This window comes from Miniopterus schreibersii (assembly GCF_964146895.1).
Source record: "Miniopterus schreibersii genome assembly, chromosome: 4".
Classification (NCBI taxonomy): Eukaryota; Metazoa; Chordata; class Mammalia; order Chiroptera; family Miniopteridae; genus Miniopterus; species Miniopterus schreibersii.
In genome coordinates, this window is record NC_138105.1 from 93,966,409 (window position 1) to 93,986,176 (window position 19,768).

The window sequence follows — 19,768 nt, forward strand, 5'->3', positions numbered from 1 at the left end:
AAGGGAGAGAGAGAGAGAGAAACATCGATGATGAGAGAGTGTCATCGACCAGCTGCCTGCTTCACGCCTCCAGCTGGAGATCTAGCCGGCAACCCCTGCATGTGCCCTGACCGGGGGCTGGGGGTGGGGTGGGAGCAGGATCTAACTGTGATCTCCTGGATCACAGGTCAGTGCTCAACCACTGAGCCACACTGGCCGGGCAAGGAATCAGATTCTTAACCCTAACCCAAGGATATGTTATTTGTTGTTTTTGTTGATTTTAGAGAGGAAGGGGGGAGAGAGAGAAACATGGATGTGAGAGAGAAACATTGATTAGTTGCCTCCTGGACATGCCCTGACTGGGAATGGAACCCACAACGTTTTTGTGTAGGGAAAACACTAACCAACTGAACCCACCCGTCCAGGGCTCAGCTTTAACATTCTTTAATACCCCTGTATCACGGGCCTCATTTGGATAGCAATGAAAAGAATAATAATGAATCGGCTCACATTTATTGCATTTACACTATCCACCAAAGCGTTGTTTCAGGAATGATCTGATTTAATCTTCCAAGGACACTGTGAGGTGGGTCTGAATGGTACCTACCTGGAAGGTTTGTTATGAGGGCCAAGTGAGTTAACATCTGTAAAGTGCTTGGAATAGTTCCTGGCAAATAGTGAGGGCCCAATGTATTTGTTTCCTTGTTTTGTTCTTGTGGAAACAGAGCCACAGAGAGTGTTAGTATCTTATCCATGGTCACACAGCTCGAAAGTGGCAGAGCCTGGATCCAAACCCTGGGAGTCTGGCTCCAGAGCCCTGTGTTCTCACTGCCACTCAGTGTTGCCTCTTGATACGACAGGAGGCAGGAGTAACAACTGGAGAGCAGGGGGGACAGTCTGCACCCAGAGGCCCCCGGCCCCATTTTAAAAACATAGCACTGTGGTAGACAAACGTATCTGAATCTGGCCCTCCTGTAGGCAGGGACCATGCCTGCTCTAGTCCATGATCTGGTTCACAGAGCTATAACCTTAAACCCCACTAAGCGGTCCACAGAGGGGAACAGCAGCCCAGATTCACTCTCGTGTCAGTGAGCTGGAGGCAGCGAGACATGGGGATGGAGGCGGAGGAAGGGGACAGGCCCGGGGCTCCGGTGTGCGATCCCAAGAACGCGGGGGGTGCAGATGAAGACAAGATTTAGCAGGGGAAGGTGAGCCACTGGTTTGTGAGGGCCCATTTTGAAGAGAAGGGGACAGGGAGAGCAGTCTGGAACCTTCCCTCCAGCTCTCTCCCTCCTCTCCTTTTCCCCATAAAAGAATTCCAGGAGTGGGAGTGACTAGACCAGGGAAGTTTCTGGATAAACCAGCCCAGCCAAAGTAGCAAAGCAAGGAGACCTAGAGGTCAAAAAACCAGAATGTTGAGACAGGTGTTTTGGGAGTGGAGGGAGGGAGAAGGAACATTTTCAGGGACAGAAAACTTGGAAATTCCTGGTGTAAACACCTCCTTCAGAGAGCAAATTTTGCGAGCTCTCCAGCTGCCGTTTCCTTCCTTCTCTGGGTAATTTCCAAAGGGAGAGACTATGAGCAGACCCGTCTTCCCCAGGAAAGGAAGCTGTGGGGAACAGTGCGACGCTTCTAGGCTATATGCCTGGACAATTATTGTGCTTCTGTTTCCCCATCATGAAAAGAGGGATCTAAAACCTAACTCATAATAGCAGCTAATGTCGGCTGAGCCCTGTGTGCTAGGGGCTCAGCGCTGCTCGTTTTCACCAGGGCGTCACTGAGCAGATGAAGCACCTTACAAACGAAGAAGCATATTCAAGCAGGTCAGGGTCCCCGACCCAGGACACAGAGCCAGCAAGTGACAGAGCCTGCATTGGAACCCAGGGGCTGGCTCTACAGCCTGTTTTAACCACCGCTGGGTATCTCTCGGGATGAATGATGCTGCTGCTGATGATATGAAGATAGCTAACGTATCAGTCCTTTAAGATGAAAGGTGACCCGATTCTCACGGTACACAGAGCACAGAAGTCTCTCAAATAGGTTACGTTAACAACCCACATTTTACTGAGGGCTGTTCCATGCCAGGCCCTGTGCTCAGCACTTTATGTGGGTTATCTCATTTAATCCCCACGACACCCTCATGAGACTGAGACGTCTCCTAAGTTTCACAGAGAAGGAAACTCCTCCTAACCGGGTTACATAACACACCCACGTTTGTGCAAGGGGCGGAGCATGGGTTCCAGCCGAGTTTCATTGATTTCTGAACCTTGTGAGTAGCATCTACCCTGTCTCCCCATTAACTGTGAAATCATCCACTGTTCCCTTTCTTTCCCAGCATCCCCTGACTACACCCCATCGCCTCTGTTTCCCTCTTCTCCTAAATCCTTGGCCTTTTTTTGTGTTTGTACAGCTGACCCAGCACCTTATTAGCTATCCTTGCATCCGCTAATTTTCTGCGGTCCACAGCCTCAGTGAAACTGCCACATACACTGTCACCGAATGCCATGGTCATGGGTCACTGCCTGCTTTCAGGATAAGCCTTGGCTCCCTGGCCCTACCCTTGGCTCCTGAAGGCAGAAACGAGGCGTATCCAAACATCTGAGCCCTCTTCGTGCCTGGCATGGGACTGAGCTGTTTTGTCCATACAATAAATTCTTGCTGCTTGGAGGATTAATTGAAATGAGGGAGAGAAGGAGAGTGGAAGGCGAGGCAGGGAGCTTCTCCAGGTCACTTTCTGCACCTGGGCACAGGGGTGGTGCTCAAAGTCCTTACAAGGAGCCCCAGGCCCTTAACAGCCCAGCTTCTGTCCCTCTCTGCCTCTGTCCCATCACTCATAAATAGCATAAAGATACGCCATGCATTGTTTTTTGTTTTGTTTTTTTAAATATATGTTTATTGATTTCAGAGAGAGGGAGAGAGAAACATCAGTGATAAGGCATTGACCGGCTGCTTCCTGCACGTCCCCTGCTGGGGATCAAGCCTGCAACCCAGGCATGTGCCCTGATGGGAATCGAACCTCGATCCCCTGGATCCTAGGTGGATGCTCAACTGCTGAACCACGCCGGCTGGGCTGCCATGCATTTTTCTTTAATGTCCCACCCCAGAGCCTTCGTGCTGGCTGCTCCCTTTGCTCCCACCATCTATCTGGTCTCCCTCCAAGGATCACCTTTTCCCAGAGGCTTGCCATGGCCACCTGCCCCGTTACACTTGATCCTGTTGTATTTCTCTGAGTCACAGTGAGTTGCTGAAATGAACATGTCAGTTCCCATCCTGGCTGAGGTGTCTCCCCAACTACAGTGTAAGGGCAGGGCCCTGTCTCGTCCACTCTGCAGCTGGCATTTATTAATGAGGTTCATCTGTGTGTTGGGTGCTCCGCCCTCCTAGCCCCCCAGATTTGTTGAAATGAATGAATGAAGGTATTTGAACAGAACTAAATAAATGGAAGGAAGGAAGGGAGGGAGGAAGGGTGTGCAGGGGAGGGTGCTGTGCAGCAGCCTCGAAGTGAAGGCACGTCCTCCAGGCTGTGGGAGCTACCCCTGGGCGCCTGGCTGTTGTGCCCCAGCCGGGAGGAGAGGTTCGGCTGAACGTTTGGACAGTTCTTGGCACGGAGAGCACTTTGGAAAATTGTCCGTCCCAGCTGGTGCGTGGAGAGAGCCGGGTCGGGGGCCAGCATCCCGCTGGACACCATAAAGAGGTGACTGTGGGAAGTGTTAGGGTCGCTCGGGAAGCACCAGGAACATGAAAGGTATGCTGTGCGTTCTTCAGGCCCCAGAGAATCACCACCCGGTGTTAGACTTGGCAGAAGCCTTTCCGCCCCTTCTCCGAGCTGCTTCCTTAGAAGAGAAGCACCGTCTGAATACGGAACGCCTGCGGCCGTGGCAACGTGCTCCGCGACCCTCTCCCACAGCCCGCGGGGCGGTACCGAGGAGCTGGGGTGGCACAGGTGTGCCCGTGTGCCCGGCGTAGGGTGATCTGGCAGGACCTACCTGTATCCAAGGCGACACATCCGGGCTCTTTTTCCAGGAGGGCCTGTTGTGAAACATTCTGGAATGTTTGTGTTCCCTCGGTGATTTGTAATTAAGAAGAGGCAGAACGAGTTCTTGCTTGGTGCCCTCTCCCCCCCCCCCCCTCCCTCCCGCCCTCCCCTCCTTTCAGCATTTGGGTCATTTGACTTCACACTGTGGTTTTCAGCAGCCCAGGGCACGGAGGCTGGAGCCTGGGATTGCACCAGGCTAGATGGGGATGAATCGCTTCATCGGAGGGTGGGGGCCGGGAGTCCCAGGCGAGCCCCCAAGTCCTGGCCACATCTGAAAACTGACATCTCTTCCCAGCTCACATTCTTGGCACCGGCCCAAGGGGAAACACTGCAGACCAGAGAGGTACCCCCAGTTTCCCAGGGGGGACTGGTTTAAGCCGTTCCTCTCTGGCAGGAAGGGGGAGTATGTGCACCTGTGTATACGTGTGTGTGTTTAGATGCCTGTGCGGCTGAAAACACTTCCCTTCATCCTGCCTCTCTGAATGGCACGTCTCTGCACACTGAATAATTCATCTCCCTCTTGGCATTTGTTCCAGAGAGATCCTCGCTGTCCAGATTCCTTGTAAGTTGCATAGCCTTGCAATGGATGCATTTCTCTTTCCCAGGGAAGAGCTCTGGGAGTCAGGATATCAGCCCTCTGGCTCCCCCCCCCCAATGATCTCTTGGAAGGGAACCCCAGATATCAAACCAAAGCCTTCCTGTCTCCTCATGCCCTCCCCTTCTAACTTTGGGTCTTTTTTTATTCACTTTTTAGAAAAATCCCTTTTAGGCACAATGTCTGCATTTGCTACAAGTTGGAATCAGCATCTCACTCCACCCCATCCACATTGGTGACGCTGATAGCTAGCATTTAGTTCAGCTGGAACAATCCAGGGAGTTCATATTTTTCCGGAAAAGTGATGCATTTGGGGTGTTTCAGTTCTGCCTCATGTCACGCAGAGAGCTCAGTGAAGCACTTGTGCTTGGCTTAGGTGACTTTGGAACATTTAGCTGCCTTTTCATTAAGCTGCTGTGGGGTATCCAAGTGTTGTACTGAAGATCTTCGTAGGAAGGCGTAGGTAGCTGAAGGTGCAGATACGCCAGAGCTACATGCCTCAGGCCCGCTGCAGACTCCCCTGTGGTCCAGCTGGGTCATCTGTTTCTCTGGCGTAGCGGACTCTGCATTCCAGATTGTTCCGAGACTCACGGAGTCCCATGAATTTTTGTTGGCAATGCCCGGGTTTGGGAATCAGGCAGTGGGGCTCCGGGTTATACTGCTGGGGTTGACCATCTCCATGATAAAGATAAAAAAGAGAAAAGTTGAATTATGTTGAAATCCCTGTACCGAGATAACGTTTTAATGTCTATCTTTCCAGTTTTTCTTACATACACACACAACCCACACACACCACACACACAAATTTTTTGGGCAAAATATACATAACAGTATCCTGTAGATCTTCTCTTTTAACAGTGTTGTCTTAGTAAATTGAGAGCGTCCTTCCTTTTTAGCAAGTTATAGAACACATTGTTACATTTAATATGGACTGCATTGTTAATTTTTGTTCCTACATATATACCCATCCCACAGATACCTGTTGAGCGCCAGTTGTGGGGGACATAGGATTCTCTGGCTGAGGATCATCACTGATGAATCATTTCATAATCCCCAGGGAGGAATTTTGAAAGGCGATAGATAATCCTTACACAGATTCTGGGGGCCTGTTGGGAAGGGACCCATCATCTGTTTTTCTGGGGTGCAAACTGATTGTATATTAAGATTTATATCTCCATAGCCAGGCTGGCGGAGTGCAGGGCAAGGGCTGAGCCAGAAGGAGAGGCCTGAGGGTGCTCGGCGCGAGCATCCTGCTCCCTCACCGTTGATCTGTCCTCGGTGGCAGAGTAACTCACTGTGGTGTGGGGGGGTGCCTGGCTGGAGATGTCCTTCTGAGACCCTTTCAGAGACTTGTTGGATGAAGTGACCTTGGATGAGCTTTGGCTCTTGGTCCCTGGTCTTTATTTCCATAAGGAAGAGGGAGCACACACTGAGAGAAGTTTGGGTGAGGGGGCACTGCCGGAGTGGCCTTTTGTTTCTGAAATCTGGACAGAGCATGGGGTGGGCTGCAGATAGCTTTGCAGAAACTTTACGCAGACTGGCACAGATGTCCCTGAGCCAAGAGCGCTCTTAGCTGAGGAAAGGTCCCATCACCTGTGTGATTTTCCTTGGCGCTCAGGAGATGCATCAACTTTCAAGAGAACCTTTTAGCTCACCGCCGGGGCTCTGGCGACACATTGCCTTGCTTGAAACCCCGGCTTGGTCTTTGACATTGAGAATATTTTTTTTGGCTTTCTTAGCCTCAGTTTCCCCTTTTGGGCAATGGCAATAATAATAACTAATGTCTTTTGAGCACTCATGTGCACTCATCTGTGCTACGTGTTCTGTAAACATGACCTTATTTAAGCTAACCAACAACCTGGCTGGAGAGTTATTATTACTCCTACTTTGCAGATAAAACTATACCGAGGCTCAGAGAGGTTAAGTTGCCAGACTCACACAGCTAATGGAAGTCATGCTTATTGAACCCGTCCGTATTTAGTAGTGATTAGCCTGTTGCATCTCATACATCTCTGGCCTCATCCTCATTGTAAGTTTCATTTGGAGTGAATTTACCGAGGAAGGAGATTGCACAGGATGAGAGACAGGGTGGATTCCTGTGGCTTGGAGGGAAGTTCTTGATCAGGATTGTAGACCTCACCCCAGTCATCTTTCTTTCTCTCCTATTGACCCTCAGTTTGCCAGTCTACAGAAAGCCCGGTCATGCAGTCTCTGGCCTTCTGGAATTGGGAGTGGTTTGGAAGCAGACAGGGGAGGGAGAAGATTAGAATATGTATTTTAGGCAGAGGCAGCAATCGGGAAAAACCAAGGAGCTGTCTGGAAGGGCCATTCAGGCAGACGTGTATGTCTAGATTTCTGGCGCTCTGGCCGAAATAACTTGACCAGTGGTTTGTGGTGTTTTCCTGGCTCGACAAGCCTTTGTTTGTTTCATTGGGTGATTTGTCCATCTGTCTGACTTAGCCACAAGACTGGGCGATGACTGCCCCTTCACTCCCCGCAGCATGGGAACTTGGAGGGTGGTTATTGCTAAAAGATCACTTTGGCCTGGATTGTTTCGGGAAGGACAGCAGTGGGTACCTGCATTTGGGAACCAGCTCAGGAGGCAAATAAATACTGCGCTTGGCCAAACTCACAAGGCCAGGACATCTGCTCTTCTAGATGCTGCATAAGCCAGCTTTCCAGAGGGGACGTGGGCATGACAACTTGCGATAGAGCCAAGAGGAAGACTGGGGGTGGGGCAGGGCAGGCGAAGGAGTTGCAGGTAGAGAAGCCAGAGGGCCGGTGTCCAAGTCCAGAAGTAACCCTTGACCTTCAAGCCCTTTCCTGCACACACTTCAGGTAGAGATGCAGAAACAGAGGTCCAGAAAAGGAAGGTGACCTACTCAAATTTCACCCGAGTTAGTGACAAAGTTGGGACTGGAACACAGATTCCCCACCGCCTTCCACTTGTTCACCTTCCCGAGACAACAGGGACAGATCTGATGTCAGTGCAGTTTTTGGATGTGTTGGGCCAGCCCTGAGGAAGCCAGGGGAAGCGGCAAGTTGCCGGGGTGTGGGGCCTGTCAGCTGACGGAGTCTGTCTCTCCCCTTCCTCGCCAGGTACACCAAGCCGCTCACCTTTGCCGACTGCATCAGTGATGAGCTGCCTCTGGGATGGGAAGAGGCGTACGACCCACAGGTTGGAGATTACTTCATCGACCACAACACCAGTAAGTTCCTGGCTGACCTCCCTGCCCCACCCCCTCCTCTACCTCCACGCTCACCTGCTAAGTCTGGAAGGGACTCTTAAAGCCAGATTGTATTTTGTTTTTTATACAGTTAGTTAGAGATGTCGGTGTAGGTATAAATAGGTAATGTATGCTCATATAAAATAACCATGTAGAAGGGTTTTAAATATGAATCTGAAGCTCCCCCTCTCACAACCCATCTCCTCAATTCTATAGAGGCAGCCAGTGCTAACAGTTTTGTGTGTATCATTCCAGAAATTTCCCAGTCATGTGTGTGCATGTGTTTCTACATAGATTCTCTTTGACACATATCAGTGTCTGTGCATACAGACCCCCCCCCCATAAAGGTAGATGTGTCATTGTCATTGCCAGATCATTTTGGAGCAGTCAGCGTCCCAGCAAGCCCCCAGTGGTGTGCACACAGGTGTCCATAGAGGGTTGGTGTGAGCGTGTGTGTCTCTAGCCCAGCATACGAGTCAGCGCACCCTCACTTTGTATCTGTGAACCAGGTATCCAGATCCAGAATGAAGGTTTCTGGTGTCTTTGTCTCTGGGACTGTGATGGAGGAAGACATTGAGAAAGGGACGAGCATGTGGCCCGACAGGTGGAGGGACCCAGGCTGTGGTGCCCGAGCCAGGGAGAGTCGAGCGTACTCGGGCCTCATGCATTGTGTGCCTTCTTGGCCACGACTGTTGCTGTCCTCTGAAATTTGCTGCCCCATTTGTTCATGTGAGGAAAGAGTATTTTCCGTCTCACTCTCAATCTTCTGAACTGGAGGATTTTCTCAGTCCTTTCTGAAGGAGAATGGCATGGAATGGGACATGCCCGGCAAAGCTCGAAGGCTGCGGACAGGGCATTAAATCTTAACCCGTTTACTGAGCGTACCCTGTGCCACGTGCTGGGCTTGGCACTAGCTGGCATCGATCGTCCCATCGAATCCCCCTGCTACCCTGTGGGGTGTTAGGGCGATGATCCCTATCTTACAAATAGGACTAAAGGTAGTAATTGACTGCTCAACACTCAGAGCTCAAACACTGCAGGGCTCGCATTTGAACCGCTGCTGGGGAGCAGAGGGGTGCTTCTCTGTCCACTCCCTCCCCTCGGTGTCAGTGGCACCTGGCCATACCTTTGTTGTGCCCCACATCACTCGGTAGTGTAGCCATTTACCTGGTGTTGCGAGTTCCTCTTGAGAAGGCACGTAGTAGGTGTGCACTTGCCCTTTGCTAAACAGGAAAGGGCATAGGTGCTTGAGTGCATGACTGAATGGGGGATTGAGCTGACCGTTGCTGGCCCCAAAGTGTAGAAGAGTTTCTGAGAGACCGCTAATGGCATTAATGGCATTGTTGGGGGCAGCAGAGCTCATGGTTGTGTACTGGGTAATGAGAAGGAAATACGCCTAATTGGGTGTGTATGGGGAACGAAGCTAATGGGGGGGGGGCTGATGGCGCGCTGGCTTAAACACTGGCACACAGGAACCCTAATCAGTCCTTTCCTGCTCCTAATTGCTGAGTGCACCCCCCCATGAAAGGCTGATGGCAGAAGTGGGATTTTAAGGTGCCTCTGGGAGACGTTGGGGAAACGGAAGGAAGGAGCAGCAGGCCATGGCAGAGTTTGTTCTGGAGGGGATGGTGGCAGAAATGAGGTGGGAGTATTGGGGGGATGGGAGTACACGGGGGCCAGGATAGGAAGAATTCTGTCTGGTAGTTTTACCAGCTACCAGGCTGCTGGTTTCCTTTTGGTGTGAAGGTGCTCTCCTTGGATGGAGGGCACCGCCTCTGAAGCTGGAGCCAGTGAGACAAATGTGGCGTGAATCTGACCAAGCATTCAGATCCGTGGACTCACCAGCATTCACTGACGGAAATTACTCTCTTAAGAGTTACAGACACATTACAGCTGAGCAAGTTAAATTTACCACCCAGCATTCATTCATTCAGCAAGTATTTATTTCCCACCTGCAATGTTCCAGGCACAGTTCTGGGAGCTTGGGATACGTGAGAGTAAGTGGCAGTAATCCTTTCCCTTTATCGAGCTTTCATTTCGGCAAAAGAGAAAATAAACAACATAAAGAAGCAGATTACATAGGTTATTAGATGATTATCAGTATTATGGGGGGAAGAGAAAGAGTGTGGGGCTAGCGGGTGCTGGGGAGCAGAGGCGTGTTTTGAGGGTGGTGGGGTAAGGACAGAGGAAGTAATTGTTGAGAAATTGAGAAGTGAGCTAAGACTTGAAGGAGGTGAGGGAGCATTTCAAAAGGAAGATAGCTAGAGCAAAAACTGAGGTGCGGTCACATTTAGCTCGAGGGATGGCAAGGAGGCAGGTGTGCAGATAGCAGAATGAGTGAGGAAAGAAGGGCATCGAGCCAGAGAGAGGTGGGGCAGTGGCCCGTCTGCCTTACTCTTCAGGCCTCTACTCCATGCAAGAGGGGAGCCATTGGAGAGTTTCGAGCAGATGAGTGGCATGTTCTGCTCTATGTCTTAAAAAGGGTCACTCTGGTTGCCGTGCTACCAATAAACCTTAGTGGGTAAGGACAGAAGCAGGGAGACTTGTAAGAGACAATTACAGTAGTCCAGGTGACAGAGGACAGTGTCCCAGACCAGGGCCACCTCGGGATATATTTTCAAGGTAGAGCCAACTGGAGTTCCTGAGAGATTGCATATGGGATGTGAAAGAAAGAGGAATGATGACCCTCGTTGGATCTGAGCACCTGACCCGATGGAGTGGCCATCAGTAGAATGGAGAAAATTGCAGGAGGATTGGGTGTAGGAAGGACGAAGCAGGGATCTTGGGGGCATATTGAGTCTTTCGTGCCTGTCACACACCTGAGAGATGGTGCTGGTCAGCTCACTATGGGAATCTGGAGTTTTGGAAAGAGATCGGGGCTGAAGATACGTGCATGGAAGTTGTTGGCATGTAGATAGTATTTAAAGACATGAAGCTGGAGGAGATTACAAAGGAATAAATGAAGACTGAAGAAGACCAGGGAATGAGCCCTGGGGTCCTCAGACAGTAAGAGGGTGCGGAGAAGAGGAAAGCAAGTGATGGTTCTGAGGAGTGACCGGAAAGGTGGGAGGAAAACCTGAGGGTCTTGGCAGCCACGTGAAGGAAGCTTATCAGGGGGACAGATCAAGTACGAAGAAGACCTAGAATTGACTACTAGATTTAGCCCAGATGACACTGGTGACCCTGACTGTGAAGGGGAGCTTTGGACAGGGACTCGGGACAAAAGTCTTAACTAGAGTGAGTCTGAAAGAAAGTGGAGGAGAGGGACAGATACAGACAATTCTTTCCAAATTATAATCCATTCTCATTATTTGGTATGTCAGTGTGCCCATTATTTACACTCATCATGGTCAGACGGTTTTAATTGGTGATCACAGTATGTGTTCTGTGAAACGCTGTGTGTATAACAAAACCAGTTTTGTCACAGGCTAATAATAAATGAGTTAAGTTCCCAGGGCCTCTCTTCAGCGTTGTATGAAATGACATTGAAGGAAAAGACGTTATTCGAGGACCTGCTGTAAGTGTCCTGGGACAGGGTTGAGGCTTTCTTGGGTTTTTATTCCTTGAAGCTCCTTGGCAGATTCTAATATGCTGCCAGAGATGAAGCACCAACTTTTTTTTTTTTTTTTAAGCAATTTTGCTGAGAATCTAGGGAAAAGGAGCTCTCATAGGCTGTTTGTGAGAATAAACGTTGGTACAACCTTCTGTCTGTTAAAATTTAAATGGTGTTTATCCTCAGGCCCAGTAGGTCCTCTCTTAAGAAATCTATCCTACACAATTAATAGACAAGTTCATAGAAGTATGTAAGAATCCTCACTGCAGCATTGACGTGGTAGCAAAAGAATTGAAAACAAGTCAAATGTTTCCCAGTAGTGTGGTACGGGGAACCACTAATACCCTACTGTAAATAAGCCTAATACCATACCATGGAATACTATGCTATCCTTGAAACGATGAGAAATTGAGGTTAATCTTTATGCACCTACTAGGAAGGATGGAAGGATGTATCAGTTGCAGGTGAAAGCAAGTTGCAAACCAATGTATGTGACATGGGGCCACATTGCATTAAAAATAAGTTTGTGTATATAGACACATGTATATATAAACAGATCTGTAGACAAACTGGACAATATCTGTTAGTGTGTGAACTTCCAATAGCAGTTACCTCTGGGGAGTAGGATTGGAGAAATGGGAACTCTCACTTCTTATTTTATAAATTTGCAATTGTGGAATTGTGAGATTTTTCCTTTGTATTATTTTGTAGTATATTTACCAAAAATATAAATTCTAAAACGTTACAAACTTTAAAAGACATCATCAGCCTGGTCATGACAGGCCAATTTTCTTTTCAAAATTAATAAAGTTGTTTGGGTTAAGTAAAACCCTGGATTCACCACTTGGCTACGATTGTAGAATTTCTGGGGTGTTAGTCACCCCTGACTCCATCCACCAACTGGAAAATGACTGAGGAGTTGATCGTCAATGGGCAGTGATTCTTTGACATTGCTTTGACCTCTTACACATCTGCTCAGCTTCCAGTGTCCCTTTAAAAAAAAAAAAAATTAATGTCTTTTTGTCTTTTTTTCAAATTACCACTGTACATATTTATTGTACACGTAATTTAAAAAAATAAAAATGAAATCACTGTTGATAATTTGCTATTTCCTCTTAATATGTTCGAGAATGTCCATATTTATTTTGATAAATACAAAATTATTTATGAAGTTTTGCACACTGTACTGTCACTTTTCTATCATAAGCACCTTTCCATTTTATTAATTTTTTTTCAAAGACTTTTTTTAAAAAATAGCTGTATTAGTGTATCATATTTGAGCAGTTATTTCATATTTGGCCTTGAGCAAGTTACTTAACCTCCCTACGTCTGTTTTCTCTTTTGTGTAATGGGGGCAGTAATAGTATTCCCTTTATAGGGTTAGTAAGGATTGAAGAAGTGAATAGATATAAAGTAATTAGAGTAGTGCTTGGCATAGACTAAACATGAAATAAGTGCTTGTTATTTGTTTTCATCATTATTATTATCATCATGGTTTTGTACAAATGCATCTTTGCTTTAATTTCTTATTATTACTATAATAAATTACTATAGGGCAAATTATTGGTCAAACAGTATTGACATTTTAAGGCTCGTAATGTGTGTGGTCAGATAGCCCTCTAGTAAGGCTGTTCTAAGTTACATTTCCCTTAGGGTATGGGGGTTCCTATTTCTCCATATCCTTTGAAGTATTTATTTTACTTTTCCTTACTCTTTGCCAAACCAGATGTCCTTAAGCATCTATAATGTCCTTCATCCTCTGTCTAGATTAGAACTCAAATCTGGTCTTTCTCCTAGCTGTTATCAAACAGATAGACTTTGGGTTTGGAAGTTGATCCTGGTTTATTTTGTGTGTGTTTTTGTGATCGCAGTGAAGAGTCTCTGTTGTTTAATAGGTAAGTTTAACCCATTCACATTTATTGCGGATTTCTCTTCATTATGCTTTTTGTTTTCTGGTAGTGGATGCCACAGGCCACCAACCCAACAGATAATTGTGAGGTGCTGACCTAGAGTCTCTGGGGTCTGTTCCAGAAACCACTCAGATCGAGGACCCCCGGGTACAATGGCGGCGGGAGCAGGAACACATGCTGAAGGACTACCTGGTGGTGGCCCAGGAGGCCCTGAGTGCACAGAAGGAGATCTACCAGGTGAAGCAGCAGCGCCTGGAGCTTGCCCAGCAGGAGTATCAGCAGCTGCATGCCGTCTGGGAGCACAAGCTGGGCTCCCAGGTCAGCTGTGAGTACCTCCCACCACCAGCGCCCGCCCCCCACCACCACTGCAGGGAGGAGGGAATGGCTGCCCCGAGTCCTGCCTATATTCCCCTCGGTGCTTCTCAGATCTGCCCACTTTCCCCCTCCTCCACTCCTTGTGCAAACCATCTCTTCCTGCCCCTGCTTACGCCCTGCAATGATTCATTTGCCATGTTCCTTCCATTTTCTTCCATTCACTTGTCGCCAATCAGGTTACATTATGTCCTTTAAAATCCTCCAGTGGCTGGGTAAGTGGGGTGTGGAGAGTTAGTGTTGAATGGGGTGGAGTTTCAGATTGGGAAGTTGAAAAGGTTCTGGAGATGGATGGCGGTGATGTTTGCACTGCATGAATTACACTTAAAGATAGTTAAAGTGGTAAATTTTATGTTATATATATTTTACCACAATTAAAAAAAAATCTTCAGTGGCTTCCCCTCCGTCTTCATGTCCTATACATTCCTATATGATGAGGCCCCTGCCAGTCGCTCCCACGCCATCTCCTGTTGTCAGTCATTAGGCTCCAGATGCACTGAGGCTCCCCTTTGCCAATGCCCTGCCCACCTGCCCACCCCCTGCTCCCGTAGTCTGCCCTGCATGGACAAGCTTGCTGTTCCCCTGCTTAGAATGCTTTTCTATTGATCCTTTGGCACATCAGGTTCCTTCTCATCCTTCCAGTCTCATCCTTCAGGTCATTTCCTCTGAGAGGCTCACTTGTGACAATTCCATCAGCCGACTCCCCTCCACAAAGTTAGCCTCTATAATGGCTCTCTGTTTAGTGTTTTCTTCCATGTATCACACTATATCTGCTTATTTGTCTGCGAGGGTTTTTCAGCCTCAGTGCTACTGGCATTTTGGGCCAGATAAGCCTTCACTGCAGGGGTTATCCTGTATATTGTGGCATCTTTAGCAGCATCCCTGGTCTCTACCCACTAGATGCCAGTAGTTGCCCCCACCCCAAGTGTGACAACCGAAAATGTCTCCAGGACATTGCCAGATGTGTCCTCTGGGGCAAAATTCCCCCAGTTGTAAACCACTGGTCTAGGTAAAATAATTCCCTTAGAATATCTTAATGGCTGAATAAATATTCTTTTTGGCAGGAAACAGTTTCCATAATATTTTGAGAGTATGGACTCTGGAGCTGGACCTCCAGGGTCTAAACCCAGTATATGCAACTTACGAACTGTGTGACCTCGCACAAATTATTCCACTTCTCTCTGCCTCAGTTCTTCATCTGAAAATGGACATAACAACACCATCACCTGCACTGGGCTGTTGTGGGGCTTAAAGTAGTTAACAACTATAAAGCACTCAGGATAGTACTTGTCATATTCTTAAGCTCTCAGATGATCACAATTATTATTTTATATTATTAATTCATTGGCATTGAAGTGACAAAGATTTTTAGCAGATGCTTGGAACCAATAAGAATAAATTCATGATCAGTGGTGGGAAGTAAAGGATGCAGTCCTGTCATAGGACATCTGGACGCTCCCGAGAGCACCATCAGGCTCAAAGACACCACTGTTTTAAACATTGAAGAACTTCCATCTGAAGGGACTGGGGCCATCTCAGGTAACCTGATCTGAGATCCAAACCAGCCAGGAGCTGGGCATCCCCCAGCCCAAGCATCCCAATTAAAGAGAGATGGCCCAGGCCTCCTCATGACTTTCTTTAGGTTTCACAAGCCAAGTTTGCCTTCCAGGTCAGGCTCTTCAGCATGTTGATAGACCGGTGAGGCCACATGCCTCGCTTCTAACTCAGATGGCCTGCCAGGGCTTGTGAGAGTTTTGCCACCTGGCCTTGGTTGTTGTGGGCCCTGCCCTGGAGATGGAGACTTTGTTTTCACCTCTGGAACAATCTCCAGCTCTATGGGGAAAGAGAAAAGAAGTAACATTTAATGTGTACCTGTTATATTCCTGCAGGGCAATGTGCTGGGCACTCCACATATGCCATTGAAAGTAACCTCCCTCCCCACTCGCACACACGTAGACACATACAATCCTGCAAGATACTTCTGTTCTCATCCTGTAGGTAAAGAAACTGAGGCCCAGAGAAGGGAAGTTCCCCAAGATCACACTGGTAAAAAAATGGCAGAGCTAGCCTTTGTACCCAGGAGTATCTGACCTCAAAACCAGTTCTCTTAATTTCCTCCAAGTCAGCCAGTCAGTTTCTAAGGTTATTGAGCTACACTGGGGTCCTCCCATCCCCTGAAAGATGAGAACTTAGGAGAACTGGATTCTTTTGAACCTCACCATGCTCCTTCCTCACTCCACGCCTTAGAGAGAAGAAATTTGAAAAATAAATCATTGGGAGCCTTTCAATGAAAAATGCCAGTTGAACCACCCACCTGATTTCACTGACTCCTGAAACTAAGAAAAGATCAGATAAGTGATCCTTAAAGGCATACATGCACAGGGACAAGGGAACTTGGAGAGCAAAGCAGCAATACAAGATTGAGCAAAAGTAGATTTATAGTTGTTAGTATGCAAAACAGAGTTTATTCTTGTATTATTATTTTATTAATTATTGTTTTCCATACGAGCAACTGTAAACCTACTTTTGCCCCACCCTGTATAATGTGGAAGCTGGCAAGCAGATGGACAGGTGGCAACCTATCTGATAGACCTGAGAAAAGAGAAAATGTGCCAATAGTGAAAAAAACCAATACTGTAGTCTGTAAAGAGCACTTGCAGAGGCCTGTGAATTGGAGAAGCACTGATCTCTATAGAAGCAGTAAGAGTGAAGTGAGGAGGGTCTCAAATCAGAGAACTGGATGAAAGTTGTTTCTGAGACAGACAACCTGATTTCCTCCCCAAATTGGTAACTGTTCATCCCCAACTGGCAAAAGACTTGAGGTTTATTTTTTGGAGAGAACAAAACAGAGTTTGGGCTACAGGACACCAGGCAAGTTCACTGCTTGGTGCACCATACCAAACACATGGTGATTAAGTGAACATGGACTGACAGGATTTTGAGACCCCAACCTGCAGGTACCACTTAGTTCCCAGAATGGTGTCAGGTTATTACCCTCCAGGATGGACAGTAGAAGAGTCTGGGGAAATCTGAACCGAGAAAAGAGATAAAAAGAAACGATATAAAGACACTGACAATGCAGATTCTTGGATGAAGCACTCCAGGCAAATCATCCACCACGTAATCCAGTCAACAAGCTCCACTCCAGTCAGCTTTTAGGGCCTCTACTCTTCAATGTGAGCTGCCAGCTGAGATCCAGCTATCTGAGAGAAGCCTCAAACATGAAAAATAGAGATTAAAACAAACACATGGGAAGGCCTTAGGGGGAGCAGGAGGGAGTATGTTTGGAGAGGAAAATATCAAGAAGCTACACAACCATGTAACAAGAACAGGATGCTTACATTTTATAAAAAGGAACCCTCAGAGAACACAAGGGGCCTTTGGAAATTAAAATATGATGATAGAAATAAAATCCGTAGGAAGACTAGAAGATAAAACTGAAGAAATCTTCTAAAAAGCAGAACAAAAATACAGTGAGATGAAAAATAAGGGGGGAAATAGAGCACCACACCAAGAAGTCTATCTGAGTAATAAAAGTTCAGATAGAGCAGAGGAAATAGGGAAAGAAGCATCAATGAAATTATTCAGAAAAGTTGCCCATAACTGATAGAGGAGAGTTTTTAGATTGAAAGGGCTCAGTGAGCACTCAACACAATGGATAAAAGTCAGCCACACCAAGACACACCATTGTGTGACTTAAACACTAGGAACAATTCAAGATCCTAAAACTTTCCAAGAGAAAAACCAGGTCATAGAAAAATTATTAGGACTCAGAATAGCTGCAGACTTCTCAGTGGTAACACTGGAAACCTAAAAGACAGTAGAGCAATGCCTTCAAAATTTTAAGGCAGTCATTTCCAACCTAGAATTTTATATCCAGCAAAACTACCTGTAAACAAGTATAGGACAGACACGGTATTTTTGAAGATGCAAGACTTTTAGCTTCCTTCTCATTTTGGTGTTCTGCCAAAATGATGGGATAGGCCACAGAGGGGAAGACATGGTATTTAGGAAAGAGGAGGGAGTCAAGGAGGAGATCTCAAGATGCCAGCTGTGCAGAGAGAGCAAGCAGTGCACTCTGAGGCCAACATACGTCTGGGCAAGACAAAGCCCAAAAGAGGAACCAGACAGAATGGGGTGTACTGGCCTAGACTCTGTGAGAGACTTAGATAACTGGCAGAGTGTGAGGTTGAATCAGTGATAAGTTTATAGGCAATCATAAAAATGGCAATGATTAACTCTAGGAAAAATAAATGTGCTGGAAAGGAAAAGTAAGCAAAGTCGGCTGCATGCCTCTGCCCCAAATAGTGTTTGCAGAGTAAAAGTAGTGCAAACACGGAAGATTGCTTTCACCCAAATGATGCTGTCCCTCAGGAGGATGGGGAGCTTGGAGGGGTTCATGTGTGTGCTACAGGGGTTGGGGAAGGGAGGAACCTCAGTCTGCATCCTGCAGAGACAAGTGAAAAGAGAATGCCCAACTGAAAAAAATCAAGCAGCAGCAATACACGCATATTAAATTAGACACACAGGAGTGGGTGCCCAGGAAACTGGCTGAGCACGTTTAAATGGTTCCCTTTTAATGAGTGAAATGTGGGGATAGAGACCTGTGGGATGCTCTTTTTTCACAGCAAAACTTGTACTGTGTTGGACCATTACATTGTATTCATATACAGGATGGGGCAAAACTAGGTTTACAGTTGTAAGTATGTGAAAAACAGAGTTTATTCTTGTATTATTATTTAATTATTGTGTTATTTTCCATACGAACAATTGTAAACCTACATTTGCCCCACCCTGTTTAACCAATAAACACGGAACATTTAAAAAGGTGAGACTTGAAAGGCAGTCTCTAAGGCCCTGTCCAAGTATAAAATTCTTTTTGTTTGAAGTTAGCGAGGGGACACAGACGCAGAGGAAGCTGATGGCCTGTTTCTTAATTGGGTGCTTAGTTATGTTTTGGTATATTTCTCTCTGGAGAAATATGTGTATTTGTTTACTGTGTATTTTTTCCTAATTTGTGTTACTCTTTATAGTTCTTTAGAAACTATTGTTTTCATATAACAATTTCAGACAGCTTTCCTTGTTCAGTATCCTTCTGCTCCATCATTTTAAGTCACGTAAGTTGTATAGTCCCCATTTCGTGCATGTACCATATTTATTTAACAGATTCTCCACTGTTGGACATTTAGGTTATTCACTAATAGTCATTCCTTTCTGGGTTTATGTGGATGACCAAATAAGCCAATTTTGCCAAAATGTGTTTCTTCTACAGAATTTATTATTTTCTTTTTCATTGCAGTGGTCTCTGGTTCATCATCCAGCTCTAAGTATGACCCTGAGATCCTGAAAGCGGAAATTGCCACTGCAAAATCCCGGGTAGGGCCTCTCTGTGCTATTGATGGGGGTCACCGAGGCAGCCTTAGGTCACTAGCCCACCTACAAGACCAGAGCGGATGCTTCAGCCAGGCAGGGGCAGCCAGTGCTGACTCACAGGCCCTAAGTAGTAACAGTAGTAGCAGCAGTGGGTTGTCGTCATAGTAACAGTCGTGGTACCAGCAGCTACCATGTCAGAAGCAATCCCTATATATGAGGCGTAGTGCTAAAAGCTTCATGTGTATGATCTCTTGTCCTTCCGACAACCCCATGAAGTAGCTCCTGTCAACATCTGCATTTAAATATGAGCAAACAGAGGCTTAGGGAAGAAGTAACTTGCCCAAGGTCACAGGGACTCACTCAGGTGCACTCTGGCGTTCTCAGTGTAATGTGCTGTCTTCTAGCTACTGCTGGTTCTACATGATGTTATTATACTACATGATTACCATCTTACTGATGTGGAAGCTGAGGCAGGGCATTGAGTGATGTGCTCAAGGTAAAGTCAGTATTTTGAACACTGATTTAGCTCAACTTCAGATAAGTTCTGCAAACTCAGATGCCTGTAAGAAAACGTAAAAGTGGGGAGAGGGCTGGGGATGAGGCAATAGAGAGCAGTGGCTAAAGGCTCTAGCCTACTGTGGTCATGCAAGAGTGTGGGCTAAGGGTTGGCAGATCTCCAGGTATTTTTAGAGAAATATATATCTAAGCTTATTATATGAAATG

General features: G+C 46.8%; 1 protein-coding gene across 1 annotated transcript in view; it reads left to right on the top strand.

Annotated features, from left to right (window-relative positions):
* The window catches only part of WWC1 (WW and C2 domain containing 1), a 113,639-nt gene that overhangs the window by 49,821 nt on the left and 44,050 nt on the right, over positions 1-19,768 (top strand). Inside the window, exons 2-4 of the mRNA XM_081135344.1 lie at positions 7,710-7,819; positions 13,422-13,625; positions 18,972-19,048. Of these exons, the coding sequence (XP_080991470.1) occupies positions 7,710-7,819; positions 13,422-13,625; positions 18,972-19,048 (391 nt within the window). The remainder of the gene's footprint in view (positions 1-7,709; positions 7,820-13,421; positions 13,626-18,971; positions 19,049-19,768) is intronic.